We start from the raw sequence: 24,256 nt of genomic DNA on the forward strand, positions 1-24,256 counted from the left end.
CGACTCGGTTATTGTTTTGACACATGATGTTATCACTTGAATTGAAAGGCCAATAAAAGGCTCAATATAAAACTTATCGTAGCACTAGCTTACGACAAACACTGCTGGCTCTACCGGAAAGCCCTTATCAAATATAGATGCTTGCTACTTTACTGTTTCGTTTAATCGTTTAGCTAGGTCTAATCATTTAGTTGTAATCTGATCATGTGACCCATACTTCCTGCTAAATGGCGTGAACAATTTCTGCAGCATTTTTTTGACTATCACATGTGACCAACAGGCTCCTCATGTTTTTCTGAGGATGATATGTACTACTTCGAGCTAAGGTTAAAAAATTAAACAAATTTTTATGGTAGGTTTTGAGATATAAATTCTCAAAGTGACAGCATCGCAATGATGGTGAAATAGACGCGTAAGGACAATAGACATAGTTTTAATGAATGCGTGAAGTATATTTGTGAAAATATTTCGACGGATGAGGTTGTGTGAAAGTGTAGACAGAAGCACATCGTGTTCAGGTAAGTCTCATTTGAGCCGTTTTTGAGAGGGATTTCAACCTATGGCGTTTTCGTGATGGCTGCGATTAACTGTTTCAATCTGTTTGTTTTGAGCTTTTAAGATCTTGTAATCACATTTCCATATATTTTGTACCTACAACACAGCAGACTAAGACATGGTGAACCTTTTGTTACCAAATAACTGTCATGTGAATTTTGTTGCAAGTCAACTTTTAACATCATTCATTGTCTCTCTGCACCCATGTTCAAACGATGTCATAGTTTGAACTACTTGTGGATGCAGCAAAGATTATTTCAGCTGACTCTTTTTTGCTGACAATACAAATACAGTCAAACCTTCAAGTGTGAAGTTTTGTTTTCAGCTTGCTGTGTCAAAGCCATCAGACATTGTAGGAAATAATCTTATGAATATATTGTGTTTTGTTTAATTTGTTCCGCAGTTCAAAAGTTCAAAATATCTTAGGTATGCACAAGAAGAAATGCATTATATAAACTATCTGAAAAACTACATTATTTGTGACAAGCTTGGTATATAATAGTAATAATAATAATCACTAAAATGAGGTTTTAATTGTCACATTTCCTTTGCATTGAATGCATGCAAATGGTGATGCAGATTTAGTAGTATAGGTAATAACAGGTGCATAGACGGTTTAACTTCAGCTACATATCTTAAATTGACATCAGTGTTCATTTGAAAATATTTTCTTGTTTTTACACTTAGTTTATTTTTATTTTTGATTATTACAACCAGTCTCTCCACATTCAGTAGCTTTAGGTTTTTATTTCTTCATCATTCTCGCTGTCTTCCAGACAATAACTACTCTATATCTGGAAGATCATGTCTTCTTTAGAGACTATTTCTCCATAAACTTGTGTATCTTGTAAAATATTCATGCAGGTGCTTTTTAAGCGCATCCAATACACTTTAATGTTATAAAACTTGAAAGTTTATATTAACCTCTTTTGGCAGGTGGGTTAAAGATGGCACACTACCCTACTTCCATGCTGACTGCCTGCTGCCGGAAGACATGAAAATTCGTTACAAGGACCATCACATCTTCTCACACCTCGTATGTCTCTAGCTCATCTTTCAAGTTCTTCACATTTTCTTTTTTACAAGCAAGTAGCAAAAGGTGTTTGGAAATTCCATTTTTATCACATCTTCTGAATATTATTATATTATTTTTATTTAGCTAATAATCTCTTCAAGATGGCTTCATAATAAATTTTTAACTTTGAGGTTGCCATCATCTCAGTTTCAGTGTTATTAACCCTTAGCTAGCAAGAATGCTACATAGTTTGTGCTGAAACATCTTTCAAACTCACAACATTGATGATGACATATACCCGTATATCCCTGCATATAAACCGATTCGAGAACACAAAACTCTTTTACAAAACCTAGGGTCTAGCCTATATGCGAGTAACTCTGATTGAAAGCAAATGAAATGAAATTATGCTAACTTGATTGTAACGACTACAACTTGAACATTTATTAACTCAACTTTATTAATAAAAGTAAAACAACAATAATAGCTATCGATATAGTCAACTCTTGCGGTACCAAGTAAATTTCTGAAGAGAAAAATATTTGGTAAACCAAATACAGTGAAACTTGGATAACTCAAACTTCAAGGGACCGAGCAAAAGTGTTCGAGTTATTAGAGCGTTCAAGTTATCAGGACAGTCATAAGTGCATGTATTTTTCAGTAGATACATGTACATATATAAACTATATATAAATCAAAAGCATAGATTGCTTGTTGCAAGTTAAAGGGTCTCTCGTGTGAAGTTTTAAATATTTTTAATCAGAAAGTATAGATATTTTTCAATCACTTGAGATTTGTTTGTTGTTTTAGGTGATGTGACTGCCAGGACGTTCTCAGATTAAAGTTGGCAAAACTTGATCGCGGTTAAAACGCTCAGAAGAAATACATATTTTTCTACCGAGCGTTTTAACCATGATCAATTTTGCAGTAAGTTAGTTATTACAAAACTGCTTTACTATTAAAAACTCATTATCAATTTTGCCGATTTTACTTTAAATTTATCCGAATTTTACCTCGCTTTTCTTGCTTTCAGAGGGCTTATCGCTAAGCGGATGTTTGGTAAAATTTGATTTTTGCAAACCTTTAGAAAAGTCGTTAATGAAATTACTTTGCCGATGTTGATAATAACAAGGCCTAAGAACTACTAAAAGTCGATGTTTATCTCTATGGCTTGGAATAAAGTGATAATCTAAAGCGATAGTAACAACCGTCTCGGTAGCCGTTTGGCAAAAAACTGTTCGAGTTAACGGAGTTTCGGTCGAGTTATCTAAAGCCATTTATCATTGCATGGGAACGGACCAAACAAATACGTTGAGTTAACCGTGTTTTCGAGTTATCCGAGGGCGAGTTGTCCGAGTTTTACTGTATTTGACATTGGCAAATACAAGTTGTCATAACATTTCACCATATTATTTAGCACAAAATTTTAGCATAATGCACTTAGCAGAATCAGTTCGGACATTTATTAGTTTGTTTTAGCCTGGGCATGGCTCTCGTGGGGAATTGAGAGAGAGAGCCATGGACACATAGCAACACGCGGGGAAGACAACTCTAAAAGTCGACTTCTGCAGTCGCTAATATCACAATCGTTATTTTTGAAGGAGTATCATGTGACGATCTTTTTTTATGATCTTCGTGAGTATTATGTATTATTTTTAATTTGAATTGGCAGCAAACAAACGCTGGTTGGTAAGTATGAAATGTTGGTTGCATAATAAATCAATCACGGAAGTTATATTATTTCATATGTTTAATTAATTAGGTTTTGATTTAATTAGGCTATAATCAAAAATTAAATCAATAGAATAAAACATTTTCTCAATAACAATACAAACGGATAGCAATAGAACAACAAAAATGAATCGCACGCTGCTAGTAAAGAAAAGTTTATTTAGTGAAAAGTAATCTCAGTTTTATTTTACTCGCAAATATTGTGATTACTCGCAACAGTTATTATGAACAACTCGGACCTACCACTGCAAACGTTGCCATCTGAAAGCAAATACTCTTTCCGAAGCCAGTAGGAAGAACTATAAATTAGTCAAAACCTACGATAATATGTTGTAAAGCTTGAGACTGTTTTGGTCTCAGGGTGACTATGCCTAGCTTTGATAGATGAATTTTGAATCACTCCATTTTTTATCAGTAAATGAAATGAAACCGTGCACATGAAAACGCAAAAGAATAGTAACCTATGGTTCTTATCGTTTTGTTATCAAACGGGGTATTGCATAACTACCCAGTCTATCAAAAACATAGGGCCTTTCACTAGATCAAGTCACGTTACCGTGACGATAGGCTTTTAAACGCGCCACATCTAATACATCGTGAGATCTGAATCTATCGACGCGCTTTCATTAGTATCAGTCTGAGCGTCATATGTAACACATGTCGCTCATTTTGCCGAAGTTATCTTACCTTTTTTTCGCTGTGTGTCCCAGGCTCTCTCTCTCCCAATCCCTCACGAGAGCCATGCCCAGGCTAAGTTTGTTTCATACAAATGTGGCGGACAATTTAAGCATGTTTCAAGTAGGATGACTTACCGCTATTACTATAGCCAATGATATACAGCCCCCCAAGGATAGCCGACGGCTATCATATGGGCGGGGTTTAATGATGGAGCTACGTTAGGATTGTGCTAGCCTGGGTTTTGGAGCAAACACAACTCTCGCGGGGCGGTCGCGTTGCCTTGTTATGTTTTAGAAAGCACGACTCGCTGTTATCGTTTCATCAGCTCATTCAGTCAGTAGGCCCTGCGGTTCACAATAGCAAACCTTGAATTTCTACAATGTAGGGGTGATATCTAACCAAAATAATGGATCCATGCAAAATAAAACATTTCAAGTTACTTAGTTTAAGTAATTTTAAAATTGGTAAAGATCGTAGTATACCCTACAGGATTAATTTATTCGCGGAGTTATATTTCGCGAAAATTGTCTTTTCATGCATATTCGCGGATGAATTTATTCGCGGCTAAAAACTCCCACTCTCTAGGAAAAGTTAACTCTATTGCTGCTAATAATCGTTGTTCCTACGCATGCGCACACCGCGTGTTCCGGTTTATATTTAGCTTACAACTGCGAGGCGTTCATGCTATTCTACTGTAAACAATTTTTGCTGCGTCCAGAGGTTTTCACGAATATTCATCGCTTTGGAGGCTTTTGATAAGCCAACAACTTGTGGTAAGTAATGAGTTCTTTACATTTACTAAATTAGTTGAATTTTACTTTGGTTCTTCGGTAAAATGCAATACTAATTTTTTTCCATCCCCACTGCTTCATTATTTGTTTTAGTGAGAGAGAAATTTTTCATCATACACCGAAGAACAATGATTGCAAGGGTGGTAGATGTCATTCTTAGAAGATCACTAATCATTCAGGGAGGTTTGGAAATTGAGGTTGAAGTGACCGCAGCTACTTACGAGAAGAATATATCTGTTTTTAAAAAAGGAACAAAAACGCCTTTATGAGCACAAATCTTTGGCCAACCCGCAGAACTTTGCAATAGTAAGCCACGAGAAGAGTTCTGATGATAACTTCCTTACTAGCCATGTAGTAGCGAGAGAATCGCCTTCCAGCACCTACCCAAGACAGTGACAGCGACAGAGCTGCTATTACCAAAATAACTAGTCAGAAAGCACCATTACACGCTATTATTCACATATCAAGAGTACCAGTTTAATTTTATTGCTAGACAACCGCCACATAGACTAAACTGTTTATATTTACTCCATTCATCGTTTGTAAAATTTTATTTGTATTTGAAACATTTTATTTGTACACTCAAGTTTATAATAAATTATAATATATCTATACATGAAATAAGATATATAATTTAATCATGTTTGCTACAGCGATATCAAGGAATTGTTGTCGATGAAGGAGGTCTAGGTTGACTGGTCGCCTCTCTGCCAATATTCCTGCCTTGATGAATATTACTACTTGTCTCTAGTTTTTGTAATCGGAGTAAGTTGTTTCATTCTCAATCTGCAGTAAACACAAAAAAGAAAAAATATTAATAAGTGTTGAGGAAGTACAAAAACAATAGCTAAAGTATTTGATGAAAGCGATCAGTTTTTAAACAAGAGAATTAACTAATGCAGTTATTTATGGAAAAATGTATCTGCAAATCAAATACATGCCATAATGTCCAGATCAGAATCATGATCGTCCTTGATTTCGGTATTAGATATTGATGGAGTTCATTCTAATGTAAAACGACTACTAGAGAGAGCCTTTTTGCTATGCTGAAGCCATGCCGAATAATTTGTAAAAACCTTGAATAATTTTGTAAAGTTTGACGCAATGGCAATAAAGCTTGAAGCCTGGTGATGATTTTAATGAAGTTTTGGAACTCGGATACGTTTAGTTCTTCTGCCTCGCGGCTATTTTCGCGATGACGCCATTCTACATATCTTGTGACAACCTCGAATAATCTTGTAAATAAATGTGATGCATTGCCAATGGTGTTAGCTCAAAGCTCAAGCAATGATTTTAAAAATGTTTTGGAACTCAATTACGTTTAGTATTTACATTAAAAACTAGGCTAGCGACTAGTTTTCAATTTGAAGCATTAGTTATTTTCTCTTGTGATTAAAAATAGAACTAATTATTCACTGAATATAATAATTCATGGGATTGAATGTTCGCGAAATCGCAAATTTTTATGACCAACGAATATTTTCATCCTGTAGGGTATGCCTAAAGTTGAATATAATTACTCGAACAACGGCGCTTTTTTCTAATTTTTGATTAATATTTTGCCACCCCTAATATAAAATGACAAAGTCTTTCATCGTTATCGCATCGTTTTACCTTGCCAATAAGATGGGACAGCAGGCAATGCTGTGCAGTGTAGTTTTCATACTCAAAATCTAAATGCAAAACCGAATTTGAGCTATTTTACGATTGTGACTATTAATATCACAAATGCTTGTGAATGGCAACTGACTGATCATAACGGTGACAATATTGGGATACTATATTTATTTGACAACAAAATGAATTCAACAGATAATTAAAATAACCACTATAGTTCATAATATTTCTAAATTTATAAGGTGCTTTATTCAGCATATTTGTTTGTTCGGGTGCCATGTTCGGATTACTCCCAACAGTGCTCCATCATTAAACCCCGCCCATATGAGCGCCGTCGGCTATCCTTGGGGGGCTGTATATCATTGCTATAGCTTATGGCATTATTATTACTCTTAAAAAGAAATACTCACAGTTACTACTATCACCTGGTCATCAGAAGTCCATTAATCTACAATTTGTGAAACCTACATAGCTATATAATGCTTCTGATCATCTCAAAGAACCAATACATAGTTATAAGAATGTACCTTTGATAGCGATACTAAGGTCAGCATGAAATGCAAACACATTCCATTGGATCACTCCATAATTGATGATAATTGCTTCTTCTCGGTGGTAGGCTGACAGTTTTCATATATAATCTATATATATAATATTTAAAAAGCATTTGCAACATCATGGTTAAATGAGTGCTATTTCTTTTACCAGTATTAATTAAATACTCGTTCTGTCTAAAACTGCTTCATAGACAATCTAAAAATATTGCTACTGTGAATGTATCAGGTTGGTAGTTACCTTGTAAACATATTATGCTCAATCACCAGTTGTTATGTTTAGTTGATTCTGAGCCATTGCAGATTCACAGAAGTGTGAAATTGGCACTGAAAGGGTTATACAATGAGCAATACATGTTCAAAATACTTTTTCACTCTTTCTGTCTGACTTAGCTGACTCTCTTAGACCTGGGCATGATTTCACATCTCCATATGTAATTGGATTTTCTGAGAGCACTTGAAATTCTTGTTTTGTTGCAGTGCGTGCCGATTCATTCCAAGCTAAGATGTCAGACTTCAGCTCTTGCCAGATTTCTCCAGTTCACAGACTCCGACTTCATACCTGTCAACATTGAACAGCTCTGCATACGCTACGTAGTAGGGCTGAACCTACCTGGTTTGTGTTTTGGCAGTACTGAATCCACCATTTGTATAATGTAATGTGTTCAATTTGTATAATGATCTGTTTTGTATTGGCCCAGATTTAACAGTTCTATAATTCACTGTCATGATATCTAAATTAGCAACGTGTTGTATTACCTGAAGACATCAGATTTATATCTGTTTGAAACATTTTGTACTGAATTGACCAATGGTTAGGTATTCTTTATATCACATATTATAGTACACCTCACTCCATGTTTGGTGTATTGAGTGGTTTTCTTCATTATTCTTTATGAAACTAGCGTTTCTCTCAATAATATATAGTTTTTCTCATAGCAATTATTTTTTCAGATTTCTTAGTATATAGTGCATTAACTCTTGAAGATCAATAATTCTATCAATTATTTTACCAGGAGAAGTGATTGGGCCAACAGTTAGCCTCCTTCGAAGTAAAACACCATATATGAGGCTGACTCCATTCAACAGGAACCAAAGAAAAGTTGGTGTGCCATCGTATGAGGCTGTAGCCATGAGTTATATTATCATCACCCTTCGTGACCTCTTTGGCTTCTACCAAAGACTTGACCAGTAAGTACAGATACTTACATGGTATTTTTAATTGCGCTGAATGCAATGGTGTTTGTCGTTTTGTAACTGTTCCATTTATGTGTACAGTTGTTTCATTGTTACCTTGATTGGCCTCAATAATAAGAACTTTATAGGCAGACCATTGTTAGACCTTTCGGAATCCTCTAGGGATCTGTGATTGTTCAAGTCTTCTAAATTATTAGGGACAACAACTCTTTTTCATAATCTTGCTTACCGTAAAACCTCTAATTGAACGCCACCTCTATTTGAACACCACCTCCAATTGAGTGCCACCTCCATTTGACTGCCACTGTAACATTTGATTTTTACGAGCCCATAATATCAACTGATCAGGAGAAAAGTGTCCACAAAATCATATTGATAATAAATCGTTTATATCAATAAGATTTAATTCTCTCGTTGTCCAATTCCAAAGCTTTTCGTTTTGTTTCGTTGAAACTTTGAAAGCAACACCATAGAAATAATCAATAACGGTCTCAGGCTAGTAGTTCTCTGTTTAACACGGTCTTTCTACTTCGCAGTAGCCTACATATAAAAATGGCTTAAATTTACGATAGTAGATGAACATTTAAAGCAACGCTATAGAAATAATTACTGTCTCAGGCTAACAGTGGTTCCTTGTTTAACGCAGTCCTAATACTTTGAAGGACATGCATATAAAAACCGGTTTGTAAGTTTTGAACCAAAGGTTACGTTTAGCACGCAAACTCTTGTGTTGCATTGGCACTAAATGCAATGCGTGAAAGTATTGCTCTGCCAAAAAGTTTTCTGGACGCTAATATCGACTAGTTCAGCAGTGCAGAAGAAGATTCGCAGCCAGAAGATATTGTGGAAGGTATTGGACAACTAGAAAATGTTTGTTCCATCGAAAGCACCCATCATAACGCAGTTATCCGAGCAAACGGAGGAAATATTTTTGTTTTAAAAATGTCAATTATTGTTTCTGCGTGTAATATGAGTATAGTTCGTTTATGTCCATTGTTCATGAATATGTGTTTGTATCATTTGATAAATTATTATTGTATAACTTTATAAATATGCAGATTTAAAGCATGTTATTTAGTAGCCTCCTTGCGGCTATCTTAACATGGCTTACAATGGACCGATGCTCATAAATCCATTTCATATAGATTCATTTCATATTCCTCTCATATGAGTGAGTGCAATGAGCATTTATTCAACAATTTTAAATATAGATATCAAATAAAAATGTCTTCAAATTTAGAACAGAATAAGAATTGACAATATCAACAAATTGAAAAGAAGGACACAGGCTATAATATCATCGCAGGTCAATTGCAAGCGGTTTGTAAGTTTTGAACCAAAGGTTACGTTTAGCACGCAAACCGTTGTGTTGCATGATTCATCAAATTCATCAACCTCTAATGCCAAAGTTGAAGATGATAATGATTCTGATCTGGACATTATGGTATGTATTTGATTTGCAGTGCAGATACCTTTTGCCATAATTAACTGCGTTAGTTAATTCCTTTGTTTAAAAACTGATCGCTTTCATTAAATACTTCAGTTATTCTTTTTGTACTTCCTTTACACTTATTAATATTTTTTCTTTGTTGTGTTTACTGCAGATTGAGAATGAAACAGAACCTATTCCGATTACGAAAACTAGAGACAAGTAGTAATATTCACCAAGGCAGGAATATTGACAGAGAAGCAACCAGTCAACCTAGACCCCCTTCATCAACAACAACTCCTTGATATCGCTGCAGCAAACATGATTATATTATAATTTATTTTATGTATAGATATATTATAATTTATTACAAACTTGAGTGTACAAATAAAATATTTCAAATACAAATAAAATTTTAAAAACGATGAATGGAGTAAATAAAAACAGTTTGGCCTATATGGCGTTTGTCTGACAATAAAATTAAACTGATACTCTTGATAAGTAAATACTAGCGTCTAATGGTGCTCTCTGACTAGTTATTTTGGTAATAGCAGCTCTATATTGCTGTTACTGTCTTGGGTAGATGTTAAAAGCGATTCTCTGGCTACTACATGACTGGTAAGGAAGTTATCATCAGAACTCTCCTCGTGGCTTACTATTGCAAAGTTGTGCCGGTTGGCCAAAGATTTGTGCTCGTAAAGGCGTGTTTGTTCCTCTTTTAAAACAGATATATTCTCCTCGTTAGCGGCTGCGGTCACTTCTACCTCAATTTTAAAACCTTCCTGAATGATTGGTGATCTTCTCAGAATGACATCTGCCACCCTTGCAGTCATTGTGCCTCTGTGTATGATAAAAAATCTCTCTCACACTAAAACAAATAACGAAGCAGTAGAGATGGAAAAAATAAATATTACATTTTACTGAAAAACCAAAGTGAAATTGAACTAATTTAGTAAATGGTTTTGAAGAAAACTCATTACCACAAGCTGTTGGTTCATCAAAGGCCTCCAAATCGATGAATATTCGTGAAAACCTCTGAACGCAGCAAGAAATTTATAGCTTAGCATAATCGACCCGTAGTTGTAAGCTAAATAGAAACCGAAACAAGTGATGTGCCCATGCGAAAGGTTAACTCTATTGCTAGCCGCAATAGAGTTAACTTTTAATAGAGAGTGATTGTGTTCACCCGCGAATATACATGAAAAAGGCAATTTGCGCAAAACTTGACTCCGCGAATAAATTCATCCTGTAGGGTAGATATCAACTGGTAGAGATATTTCTCGATTATATTATGTTTCTCGATGCATATGTATTAAGAGATCTTTGACAAGTTTCATGTAAATTAGCAGATTTATTGCATCTAAATAGATTAATATCGCTCCACTGAAAAAAAGAGAGCAAAATATAGGTGACATTCACGTCGCCCGTAATAGGGCTAAATTTATTTTCTGAAAGTTCTGATGAGCCGTTTGTAAAATACACCACCAGCTTCTATTTGAATGCCGCCTCCAATTGACTGCCGCTATATAGGAATGGTTGAAAAAATAGAGCGCCATGTGGTTCAATTAGAGGTTTTGCAGTATTTGGTTTTTGCCATTATTATTGTCTTGGATGGTGTCAAGATAGAATAAAATTATTGTATTTGCTAGCTTCCTTAGCAGTGATCATGGCTTTTATAAATAGCGAGTTTTACCTGTTTGGTGTATATATAATATAATGCATATAATATAATGTATATAATATAATGTATATAATAATTAGAGTCTATAATGCTTGTATAGCATTTATAATGTACCAGCATTAAGCCTAGCGATGCTCGAGTTTTTTCATTTCCAACACAAATTGTTTCACTACAAGAATCTATGATGAACAAGTTTATTGAGGAGAATTGCGGGACATAAAAGTTTGCTATGTAAGAGTCTAGAATTCATTTTATAATAAATGTTTTATATGTCTAAAACTAGCTGTGCCACCCGGTGTTGCCCGTGTAATAGAAGAGTATTTGGACAGAAAATTGATTTGTATTTGCCATTATAACTTTCAAAGTACATATCATGAGAGAAGTGGGTCATGTAGTTGAAATAAATTAAGAGAAAAATAAAAACAATTGTAAAGGTTTTAAAACTTTGTCAAACAACTGTACCTTTCAAGCTAGTAGCCTGGCATATTCCTAATGGAAAACTCCACTAAGGTAGTTAATAAGGTTAGGCTTCCAATGACGGTACGCAATGACTTTGAGTCTGTATTGTTGTCCAGCTCAGCTGTTCTAATAATAGCTATAGCTGGAAAACCTACAGACGGATCCACAGACGGACTTTGAGAAATATATATATATGAAGTAAAACAAAAATACATTGGACCTTCAAAATGGCCAGACTTAACTTTTTAATTTAATGATTGAACCGTAACTAGTATGTCTACCCTAGGACACTTATGTATTCGCCTCATCTAACTTTCGCGTTTTCGCGGAGTCATCCTCTCGCGAAAATTTCATGTGCGAAACTAAACTATCATAACGAACGAGCGAAAATGTGAAATTAAATAGCTTTGTTCATCGATAGTCCAAGAATCAAATGGCAGCAAGCGATCAAATTGCATTATCGACCTCGCCCACACCATTCTACCTGCGGTTCACAATTACAAACTAGTCCCAAATTGAATTTTTTTTCTTATCGGTGAACTCCACCTGAGGAATCTAATTAGGTTTGTTCCACTACATTTATTTTCACATCACTATATTTTCGCACACATCAGAGCTGCGAAATTAAGTTGCAGTTGCAGCGAAGTTTTACTCTATATGCTACTCATGAAACTAAATACTAGCGAAATATAAGTGTCCTAGGGTAAATTTAAAGATGTAGTTGCGTCAAAAATGAAATTAGGACCCATAAAAGGCTAAAACATCAGCTACAATTTGATGCCATTTTTGTCTTTGTAGACCAACCCTGTCCAGAGATATATGCGTTTGAATGAGGCCCTCTTTTAAAAAGCTCACGTTCCAGCGGGTGCCAATTTCGTGACGTCACTAGCTTGTTTTCTGAAACGAAACCACGAGCGATAAATATGAGGTCGCTTCGTTAGCCAATCACGATCGCGAAATTTTTATATAGACCGTAATAAATGTTATCACTCGTAAAACGCGTTGTCTGTGATCTCGAAGATTCTCATCGCTAGAGAATTCATGCTGGGAAACAGTCCCAACATCGACAAGTCCGAACCTAGACAAGTCCCAATCTCGACAGAGGTTGGTCCGAATCTCGACAAAGGTTGGTCCGAACATCGACAAAGGCTGACAAACGCGTTTCAACAATTACTAAGTTATACATACTGTAGTTTTAAAATGGCTTCAAGTTCGAGCGACCGCTACTCCGAGTTATCTGAGCAACGTTTAGTAAAAGATTAGAGTAGACAGCCTATGGCCAAAGCTGACAGGCGTCAGCAGCGTTTTGCTGCAGAAGAAGACAGAATGGAGGTAAATTAACTTAGAGTCTTCTATACTTTAGTAAATGTAATATTTTTTATAGTCATAAATACATATACTAATTAATAAAATGATAATTCTTTGCTATCTCCAATCATCGTTTCATAGCTTATCTGCCGTTTTACCTAGCTATAATATTTTTTTCGAATTTTCTTTGGTAAATTAGAGTCATGATTACAAATTATTTTCACTCGTAGGAAGTGGGTAAAATCGATTGATCATTGCAAATCTTTAATTTCCAGAACCAAAGCTTCGAATAGTTGGCTTGGCGTACTTGTGCCTTTATTAAATGTTTATTCGTTTTTAAAATTACACTCGCAATCTATTTAACTCCCAATTTGGAAGCTGTCAATAGATACGCTTTAGAATGACATATCTATGAATGACATATTTATTGCATCTACTTTGTTTACATTTACTTGTTTTACTGATTACAGAATGTTTATGTCGTCCCACCAGCCGAAGAAGCTTTGTCAGTGTGGAAACTGCTATAAAGGAGAAAGCAAGACTTGTATGCGTGCTGGATGATGTTTTGTTTGAGTTTGTTGCAGTAGATGAATTTGTCTTATTGTATCAGCTAATACTATGTGAGTGGCCACGACTTGATGAATATTTTTAATAAAAGCTTTATGCCGAGATGAAAATATTTTTGCTTGTAAAAATTATATAATAAAATAGTATTGTTGAAGATAATGCAAAACATGATTTGCAGAATATTGTAGTGAATCGGATATGGTATATGGGTGTCCGCAGAACTGGAGAATGTGAGTTCAAATCCAGTTTGCAGCAGACTTCTCATCCTTAAAACTCTATCCCTGTCTATATTCTTTTCAAAGAGGTGGCTTGCTAGTAGTAAGAAACTAGTACGTAGGCAATAGGTAATAGGCGACATAATGTGGGCGGGGCTTATGGGAGGCTGTATATCGTTTATATGGGTAGCTGCAGAACTGTGCTGATACAAAGACCGCGTTCTACATAAACGTTATGTTTCCATGATGCGCAGTGCTTCGGAGTTGCGCTATCTCCGAATCATGGAAACGGCGTCTTCGCACTGAAATTACTGCGCACTGATCAGTGCGAAGCCAGTGCAAATTCGCAGCAAGGAAACAGCGACTGCGCAGTGGCTGCGCATAGCTCTCATGCCGTGGAGACAGATTTTTCGATGGCAATAAACTAGTACAAAGGTTGTTCTGCTAATCTTGTTTTTTCACTATTCTTCCGATCTTCTTTCACATAAATTTAATTATAGTCTGCATTCACGAGGATGATAAGGTGATTACTTTCCTGGACTTTGTTATCGATGCCAACACTTCGAAAAATAGGTGGCAAGTCCTAAATTAACGTTTAAATAATATATTACTTAAAAATACTTATTAAAAATATATTACTATGTAAAAAGTGTGTTAAGGTTTGTAAAACCTTGTGAATGTGTATTGTAAATAAAAGTATAATGACGACAGAATAATAAAAAAAGACTGTTTATGACGATCGGTATCCGTGATCGATTCTATTTCTCCATCAGGCGATTCAATTTATACAATTTCTCTTCTCTGGCTAATTTGCGGTATTTGCTGAAAACCACTGCGCAGCATGGAAACGTACAATCCCCTCGACTTCGGAGGGGGCTGCTTCGCAGTACTGCGCACAATGGAAACATAGTGACTAGACAGAATTACCGTAGACCGGTAGAATTGGTAGTCGGTACCCAAATGTTTACACAACATTTGGAGAAAGTGAGTAGAACAAACTTTCAATTTTCGTTATTTGAGGCCTTTTAAACATTCATAATAATGCATCTGTAGCAGGATTTAAAATTTTATTCTAGCCAACACGAGCAAATACAAAATAAGATATATGCCAATAGAGCCGCGTAAGACTAGACTTTTATCGCAAATAGCCGATGTGAATACGAGAGATAGAGAGAGGTTGCCAAACGCGTGACATCATTTTTGGCGAGGCTGGGCACGTTTTTGTGGCCTGAGCGTTTTTACGGTGATCAGATTTTTTCGGTTTTAATCTTCAAATATCTTGGCAATGCGATCGCGTAACACAACAAACAACATATCAACTGATAGAGAAAAAAAAATGCTTTCTTTTAAGATCAACTTAAATTTTGACGCAACTACATCTTTAAGTAAAACTAAAATATAATATACAATACAATTACTACAACAAGAGCTCAAATCTAGTTTGAGAAATTGTGCCGACTTAACACCATACAGTATGTGGAATTTTTATTTAGTATAAAGCCTTTACTTCACATAAATTCTTAACGTTATGTGGAATTTACATTATAGGAGCTTCTACAGTACAACGAAGTATTTGAAAAAATATGTCCTCGGCGTGTGAAGTAATTTTTTAAGATATTCCATTAGGAATTTTTCAGAACTTTGCAAGTTTGTAAATAAAACTTCAAAAGCTGGTATAAAACGTAATAATGATAAAAATAAACAGAGGTGAGTTAAACTATATCTATAGTTTGAGGTAAAGTAAGTCACGCCGTGTATCTTATTAGCGAGCTGCCACTTAAATTCACATGTCTTTAAAATAAAACGATAATGATTTTTGTTGGTCTATTAATTAGTTTATTATTTTGGTTTTTACATATAATTTAAACACCTGTGAGATGGGATCTGAGCAAAGACTGCCATGTCATCTGTCTTAGCTCTGCTTCAAACAAATCATTACTATCTGTTACCATGTTTTACAGCCACCTTTCCTCCTATGCCACAGCTGTAGGGCAGCAGTTGGGCAATCAATCTCAAAAACCTTTCAATGTTGAAAGTTGGATGCAGTATATGCTGTCAGCAGTCAAGTTGAATCATCTCCCTCGTCATAACCTGTAAGAATGTTTACTAGTTTTCTACATGTCTGCTTCTGACGTAGTACCTTGTCGATACCGATATGAACCTTTTTGAAATTAATCTCATTCTATAAGAATGTTTGACATACAAAAAGGAAAAGTTTACATGGAGAAAACAATAAAAGTACAGCATCGTTGAAGGAAGAAATACTACAATACAGACTAGTGCTGGGCACGGGTAGTAATACTCGTTGAACTCGCGGGTGTATCTACTCTCGAGTATCGGGTAATAGAGATTTCGGGTATTCCGGTCCTTCGGGTTCGGGTTTTGACTTTCGAGTTCGGGTTTTGGTACACGGATCCGTCGAGTAGTGTGAACAAAAACTTGGTGTATTGCACCCTGCGCTCTTAGTCTGGGGCCACAGGCCATTTCTGTGTTATTTTTGCTAAGGAGGCACGACAATGGGGTATAACGAGTCTTTAATTTAATAGATAGAATAAAGCATCTCATACCTTATTTACCATACCTACCGGAGATATTGTAGTCAAGCAGTGATTACTTGTCATTAAAAGGTGAGTAGAAATACTTCAATCAAATTTTATTTGCGCAATTAGCCAAATCGGCTTCGTAAACAAATCTATGCCTTTTTTAATACGGCGCGTGTTTGCTATCACCGATAACACATAGGTCCTTAGTCTGTTTCCGCTATCGCCTTGTTAGAAACAGACATCAGCGTTCGTAGTAGCAGTGAAAATTTAATAACTCTGTTAAAATTGATTATCACAGCTAGCTATTATGGATTACATAATTCATTATAACCAAGTTTTACTAAGCCAACAAGCCTTACTAACGGAAAATGTAGTTTTTTATGAGATTTGGAGCACCATCTACAAAAAGTCAGAGAGGTACATAGAACATGCTTAAGTATTAAGCTACTATAGACCCTATCTTCTGCCACCTGTTGACACGAAAATGCCCTGTTGCCCCAGACTATCTTGACTGTTTAACAATCCGCCTGTTGACGCTGCGAGTACGAATGTCAGTCGATAAAAACTGAAAAATGATAAATAAAAGAAATATAATTGCTTTGTAAATTTGAAGATATATCTGTTTAGAAAATTTAAACATAAAATCCATAACAACAAACCCGATACCTGAAAAACCCGTAGGCAAAGAAATACCCGAGCCTAGCACTACTAGCTACCCAATACTCGAAAAACCCGAACAGAAGGGGGCGGGTCTGAACCCGTTGACCAAGAAGTACTCGTGCACAGCACTAGTACAGACACTTGCAGACTTAGCCTGTACAGTCAGTTATATGGCACGAATGTTTATGTTGTACTTTACATACTGATAGGCCCTCTCTTATTTAATGGAAGTATAGGACTAATTGATAACAAGCCTTACATTTCCATGCATCGCGTCATTCACTCTAAGAAACATTCACAGGCAGGCTTTTAAATAGTCAGAAATTGTTGTAGGTAGCTAAATTAATAGCTTTTAGCTAAAGTTGTGCTGAACTCAATGTAGTGCATTTGCCGTAGTTGTTGACCTATCTTGGCTGCGTATTATTATGTGAAATCTATTTTACCATGTTATTTATATTTAAGAGGTGGGTGGTAATCAGTTTATAAGATTTTGGCTTTAAATTTAAGCTGCTTTAAAATAGTCTTTTATATAGCAAATGGATATGAACATCTATGGTACAAAATACAACAGATGGTTTCATGGTAAACAGGATATCACTAAAGGCAGTTGAGATCTTGAATGATTAATGCGTATTTTCATTCGTCGGAGAATCTTTTGAAATATTTCTGCATTCTATAGAAAAGTTAACTTGAAATGCTCAAATCTGTTGTTTTTTTTGGAATTCCATAGTCCAACGAATTCAGTATAGGACCAAGTACGTATTATTGGACAGGTTTCTATAGTAAAAAGGATACCACAAAGGATCAAATTTTTGTGGGTTTGTAGGTTTCTATAGTTTAAAGGATATAACATAGGATAAGGTTTTTGTGAGTTTGCTGTTTTTCATACTCTAAAAGATGCAATACATAGATTGTAAATATAGTCTGAACTAGAATACTTATGGTAGTATTTCTCTCAAATATTTTTACACATCTCACAGTGATGTGCAGCGGCTTGGAGACCTTAAATCAACCTTGGATTCCTACTCATCATTCGCTCCGCCCCCTTCTCGTCATTCTTCAGCGAGTCTCGGCAAGCTTTCTGTGAATGCAGCTGATTTTAGAAAACAACTAGAAAGTGTGTTAGATCAACTCTCTCGTGGTGTTAGCAGCTGTAAAAAACAATCAAGGCAACACGGGATAGAAGAAGAGGTAATACTGATATTATAACAATATGCCATAAATAATAATAGACTGATATGCATGTTATATCTATGATTTTTTAGGTTGTCAATGATTTCCTGGCATTCTAAAATTTTCCATCCTTTTCAAGTTTTTAAAAGTTTGAAAAATTTTCTCTAAAACCCAGGACAAACACCCCTGAAATACCCGCATAAAGGATACTGAGATTCGAAATGATTGCATCTACCCCATCTCTTCTACTGTGCATTATCTTTCTGGCATTTCAGAAAGATGAAGGGGATGTCAGTGTCTTAGAGGATTCTGATGAGAGCCCAAGTTGGAGTCAGCCTGACGTCACAAGCACACAACAGCCTTGTGGTACAGCTACCACCCAACCTAGGAAGCAAGTTGTAGCCTTTAGGAATCATACGCTGGAGTATATTATAAACTACAGAGAGTTCTGTAGAAGAAATAATCTTGTGACAAATTACCATCGAGACTCTGTTACCGAGCATGTGCAGCAGGTAGCTAGTAGTCTTGGCACTTCTCATGGTTTATAGTTGCATTGCGTTCTAGTCCTGAAATATTCTGTTTACAAGCTGTTCTTATTCTGTTCATGTCAAGGCAGCGTTTCATCAAAATCCTGCTGTGTTACCTTATCAAGCAAATTGTGATAGTTTCTTAATTTTTTTTGACTGAGCTACCTCTAATGTTACTCTATGTACAGTCAAACATGGATAACTCAAACTTCACGGGATCGAGCGAAAGTGCTCAAGTTATCACAACGTTCAAGTTATCAGAGCATTGTCACAAGTCCATGTCTTTATTAGTAGATACATATACATATACAAACTCTATAAATCAAAAGCAGAAATGGCTTGTTTCAAATTAAATGCCTCTAAAATAAAATTTAAAACTTTTTTAACAGAAAGTATAGAGATTTTTCTATCACTTGAGATTTGTTTGTTGTTTTAGGTGATGTGGCTGCCAGGACAGTTTCAGATTAAAATTAGCAAAACTTGATCGCTGTTGAAATGCTCAGAAGAAGACATATTTTTCTTTTGAGCGTTTTAACCAAGATCAATTTTGCCGATTTTTCTTTAAATTTATTTGAAGGTTACCTCGCTTTTCCTTGCCTTCGAAGAACCATCGCTAAGTGGATGTTTGGTAAAATTTGATTTTTTGCTACCCTTTCGAAAAGTCGTTAACGAAAATATTTTGCCGATGATGGTAATAACGACGCCTATGAACTACTAAAAGTTGAGGTTTATCTCTATTGCTTGGAATAAAGTGATATTCTAAAGCGATAACAACCGTCTCGGTAGCCGTTGGGCAAAAACTGTTTGAGTTAACAAAGTTGAGGTCGAGTTACCTAAAGCAATTTATCATTGTGTGAGAACGGACCAAACAAATCCGTTCGAGTTAACCATGTGTTCAAGCTATCCGAGGGCGATTTATCCGAATTTGACTGTATATGTAACAGTGAGAAGCCTTTTTTACATCAGGGAGGCTGTGGCCTGCGGAGGACTGATAAGGGATGGCTTATGAAGTGTGGTGCTGGTCATATTATAAGGTGCTGATTTTGAGATATCTCGCTAAAGAGTAGTGTGTGGACTATGCGATTATTTGCTGAATATATCCATTTTCCTCTGCAGTGTATGCCAAATAGCTCTTCAGTTGAACAAGTGGTTGCTGCTTTGATGTCTGGAGGTAACTATAGAAGAGTTAGTAAAGATGATCTTTGTAAAACAGCCAGTCAGCAGACACTTTTTCAAGTCAGTGTTTCTTATTCATTCCTTGGTATTCTATTTATCAAGGAAAGCCTCCCATTTTAATGCTCCCAAATAGCCATGACACTCCTATCTGTAATTCATGATTACACAAACATTATGTAACAATTTAAAACAATCTTTTTTGGCGCCTAGTCATGAATAGCACTAGTCATATGTTTTGTGTGAATATCCATCTACTCATTATGTCAAAATCATTCGTCTTTCTGTTCTGCTTAGCCATTTTTACACAATGGTTTCGTTGTCGCTTCACTTTTTCTGTAACTCATTTTTATCTCTCTGTAGATCATCTATTGGCAGAGTTGTCCTGGTCTCTGGCTACAATAATCAGATGACTGCCCTGTAACAATTGTGTTTAGTTTGGGCTAAAATGCTATATCGATTTCATTTGTGGGTCAGCGAAAGTGACTGATAGAGGATAACTCCTAGTTTATGGATACCGCAAAACCTTTATTTGAATGCCATGTCGCTGTATTGTTTACCCTTTCCTTAGAGTGTCGCTTTATTAAAGGTGACGTTTATATAAAAGGTTGCGTTGTATTTTTCAAACCCCTTGTCAGAATGTTGAGAAAATAAATTCAACTCTTTCATGGGCGAATCGAATGTCGCCCATATTTTGCACTCTCCTTCTGGTGGTGTGACATTAACTCCTATCGATGTTTTTTGTTATTGATGTAATCGAGTCATTGTTCACAGATTTTTGTGGACACGTTTTTGCTGATCACTTGTTATTATAGACTCGTAAAGATTAAGAATGTCAAATGGTGGTGTTTAAATAGAAGTGGCGTTAAAATAGAAGTGGCGTTAAAATAGAAGTGGCGTTAAAATAGAAGTGGCGTTTAAATAGAAGTGGCATTTAAATACAGATTTTACAGGTACTTATAGGGCCTAGGAAATTCGCATTGCTCACTCTTTTCGATGTATACATACACAGTATATGCTCCTACAGCGTAAATAATATGTTCCAGGAACATTTACTTCATGGAGATTTTACATTATAGAAACAGTAAAATACAGGTAAATTGCCTAATCTGTTTAAGGTCCCACTTAAAATCTTTAAGTGGGACCGATTTAAAGATTTTAATCTCGCTTTAAATCCCACAAATGTGCTGCAGATTGAGCTTGCACATATTTGCCTTTTTCGCTGCGACTGCAAGCGTGTTCGAGTCGAGCAATTTATCACATTCGTTACAGCTTATGGTATTATTATTACTGCTAAATATAGAATAGTCACTCAGTAATTCTATTGTTCACTAAAAACCCCGCAAGTTTAGAGATCTAAAATTATAGTTATCTTTGCAGCTTGTTAATGAACTACTCGCTAATCGGAAACGTTTTGTGCGATGTCTACGAAAGCTCCTCCACATGGCTCCTGACCATACGCAGTCGCTTCGCAGTGCCGTACTTTTCGACTCGTGGTAGCTAAAGAGTTAACTTTTACTTGTTTCTAGACAGCAAGGTCCATGCTGCAAAGAAAAAGTTAAACATATTTTATATGCCTAAGCTAAAGTAAAACAAAATATATTTTTACTATAATAGGATTGGTTTCTGTGTGTCAGTCTATCTGTTGCCAGGGCTAGAGTCTCTTACGCGCACTGGACTGTCAGTGTACTAGTGTATATGATAGAGATAAATGTATACAGTAATACCTCAACATATGAACTCCCCAACATACGAGAAAATCAAGATACGAGCAAAATTCCGAGCAAGTTTTTACCTTGAGATACAAAAAATTTTTGAGATATGAACATGCAAGCTGGTTCTCGGTGGCCACTAAATGGCCAAGTATGCGAAAGGCCTTTTTGAAAACATCATCACTCAGCCTTCCGTGTCAAATCAGTTGGGAAAAGTTGTGAAAAGGTTGGTTAAAATTATAGTGAAAGGGAAGCATAAAGCGCCAAATTGGAAACAAATATTAAAAATTGAGAAGAATACATAATTAAAGCCAAGTTTAGTAAAGTATTAACAGTGAGCTTTAATTATGTTTAGTAAGATAAATTCATTCAAGTTAAATTCAAAATTTGTTACGTTACATAACGTCACAAAAGTCTAGTGTACCGAACTCGTTGTTGTCAAGTTTCTCTAACAATGTTAGGGAGACTTGACAGCACTGACAGCACTCTCTCACACTGTAGTTGTACACATTGTTACCAACTACATCTATCTCGAAGGTAAGAACTTTATACAGTACTGTGCATAGTAATGTCAAAAATTCTTGCAGATCATAGTCACTAAACAGGTACTCGTTATTTTGTGAGTTTAGGTACTGAAATCCAACAATTAAAAACACTAAAACAGTTAAACTAAAACATAAACATTAAAAACAAATTGCAAAAACTTAAAGTGTTTTTCTATCATAATATCCGGTATTTAGGTGGTTTGTTCATAGAATAGGGCGGATTAATTTGTATTTAGTTATTTTATATTTGAAGAACATTATTATCTCAGATATTATTTATATCTGAGACATGCGATCTCAGTCCCAGAATGCAATAGGCTCGTATGCGAGAGAAAAAGCAACGGGCGAATAGCGTTATACCTGTTATATGTACAACTTTCGCAACTATCTAGTTCATCGTGATAGATCATCAAATGTATCGACAAAATAAAAAATAGGGTAGCTGAGCAATTTTTTGTAACAACAAAGGCGATTGGTTGGTGCTGGTGTTACAACGTCAGTCCACAAATCTGTCTGTCACGAGTTGGAGTATCGTCGAAAATTCTCTTTTATCTTAACCCTAACCTCTGGATACAGATAGACGGAAAACGGGTAGTACCCTCCTCTTTTGTAAAATATTTTGTTGTTTTGATTTTTTTTAGACATATACAATATTTGTTATTAGTTTTACTTTGCAGAGTACACATTGCTGTTTATAAAAAATAAGCAAATCATGGTGAATGAACGTTAAAGGTGTGCGCTTCCCATCAACTTGTAAAATTTCCGCGATCATGGTCTATGAAACCAGTGAGATTGATCATTGAAAGGAGAAGAGTTATCGATGCAAACCAATAATGCTGCAGTTATGGTGCAGCCCACAAATAAAAAAGCCAAGTCAATAGTTTTCCATTTTGCACGCCCAAAGGGGTGAGTTTGGAAAGATCTTGAAACGGATTAGGCAATTTACTTGTATTTTACTGTTATATCAAAATCCTTATAATGTAAACATTCCTGGAATGGATTGTTTGCGTTTTAGGAGTGCCTACTGTATGCACATATACATTTGTAAGTTGTAAACACATATATCCCAAACAAATCAGGGTTATAACAACAAATTTCAGAGTTTTTGCATCAGATGCCACACGAGTTTGGAATGTACATATATGTTCTACAGATATGCGCTGATTATTGCTGCTTATCCATAAAAGAGCTCATTGAGGTCTACACTACTATCGAGGAAGCTTACATCTGCTTACAGAACCACATCCCAGTTGATGGCTTGTCTAGTCAGTATGTCTATTTTCCTCGCAAGGAGGAAAAACCTGCTCATGATATAACTATGACAGAATAGGTGGTGACAACTCTGAAATAACTTCTAGCTAACTTTTCTGTCAAATTTAAGATTATAAGGTTTCAAGAAAATTTACCTAGTATCATAGTTAACATTTTGTGCTTGTAGCTTTTGCGAGGCAGACTTTTTACACTACTTTGATGATAGGACCTGGACTCGTGTCATACAGAGTCGTATAATTTATGTACATTGAACAGTTTACTGTTACTATTTTAGTTTTGTCTATTATTACAAGTGCATGACAGTTGCATTGATGTCCAGTTGAAAGTAGTGGGGAGCCACTTTTTTGTGTTGATGTTGTAGACCATAAAGAATTCTCATCTTTCCAGTAGAAAAGTCGCATCGTAGAATATCTTACTACTATAGTAGTTATTAAAATGATATGTATCGAGTTATGTTGTGATACTCAGTAACCAATACCCAACATTTGTTTTCAAAGTTTTTGTTGACTTTGTCATTAATGTTACTTGAAAAGGTACCTTGGTACATAGTAAATTAATCAAAGATCTTTTGGAACATGACTTACTCTATGTAAAAAGGGCGTAGTTTTATAACTATTTGTTAATCCATGATATTTTATTGTGCGCAACAGAGTATTGCATTATGTAGCGTTTTGGATGCCTGCAAACTTCTAGATAGGGCTTGGCGTGTTGGACGATGTTAAATGTCTGTGATAACAATTTAGTGTTAATAAAATGGGAAACATGGAAGGAACAAAATAAGCAGCACATTAATGTATGGGCTGCTGTTTTTATTTGTAATATCAGATGGCAGTCCTTGATGGCAAAGGCAAACA

The 24,256-nt window shown here is 35.6% G+C and overlaps 1 protein-coding gene across 1 annotated transcript in view; it reads left to right on the top strand.

The window, feature by feature from the left end:
* LOC137394619 (TATA box-binding protein-associated factor RNA polymerase I subunit B-like) overlaps positions 1–23,866 on the top strand; it is a 43,258-nt gene extending 19,392 nt beyond the window's left edge. Inside the window, exons 8-15 of the mRNA XM_068081359.1 lie at positions 1,492–1,591; positions 7,422–7,557; positions 7,958–8,132; positions 15,759–15,890; positions 17,981–18,191; positions 18,449–18,685; positions 19,817–19,936; positions 23,284–23,866. Of these exons, the coding sequence (XP_067937460.1) occupies positions 1,492–1,591; positions 7,422–7,557; positions 7,958–8,132; positions 15,759–15,890; positions 17,981–18,191; positions 18,449–18,685; positions 19,817–19,936; positions 23,284–23,460 (1,288 nt within the window). The 3' untranslated portion in view covers positions 23,461–23,866. The remainder of the gene's footprint in view (positions 1–1,491; positions 1,592–7,421; positions 7,558–7,957; positions 8,133–15,758; positions 15,891–17,980; positions 18,192–18,448; positions 18,686–19,816; positions 19,937–23,283) is intronic.
* Positions 23,867–24,256: the final 390 nt, after the last annotated feature.

Source organism: Watersipora subatra, chromosome 4 (genome assembly GCF_963576615.1).
Source record: "Watersipora subatra chromosome 4, tzWatSuba1.1, whole genome shotgun sequence".
In the NCBI taxonomy this organism is placed as follows: Eukaryota; Metazoa; Bryozoa; class Gymnolaemata; order Cheilostomatida; family Watersiporidae; genus Watersipora; species Watersipora subatra.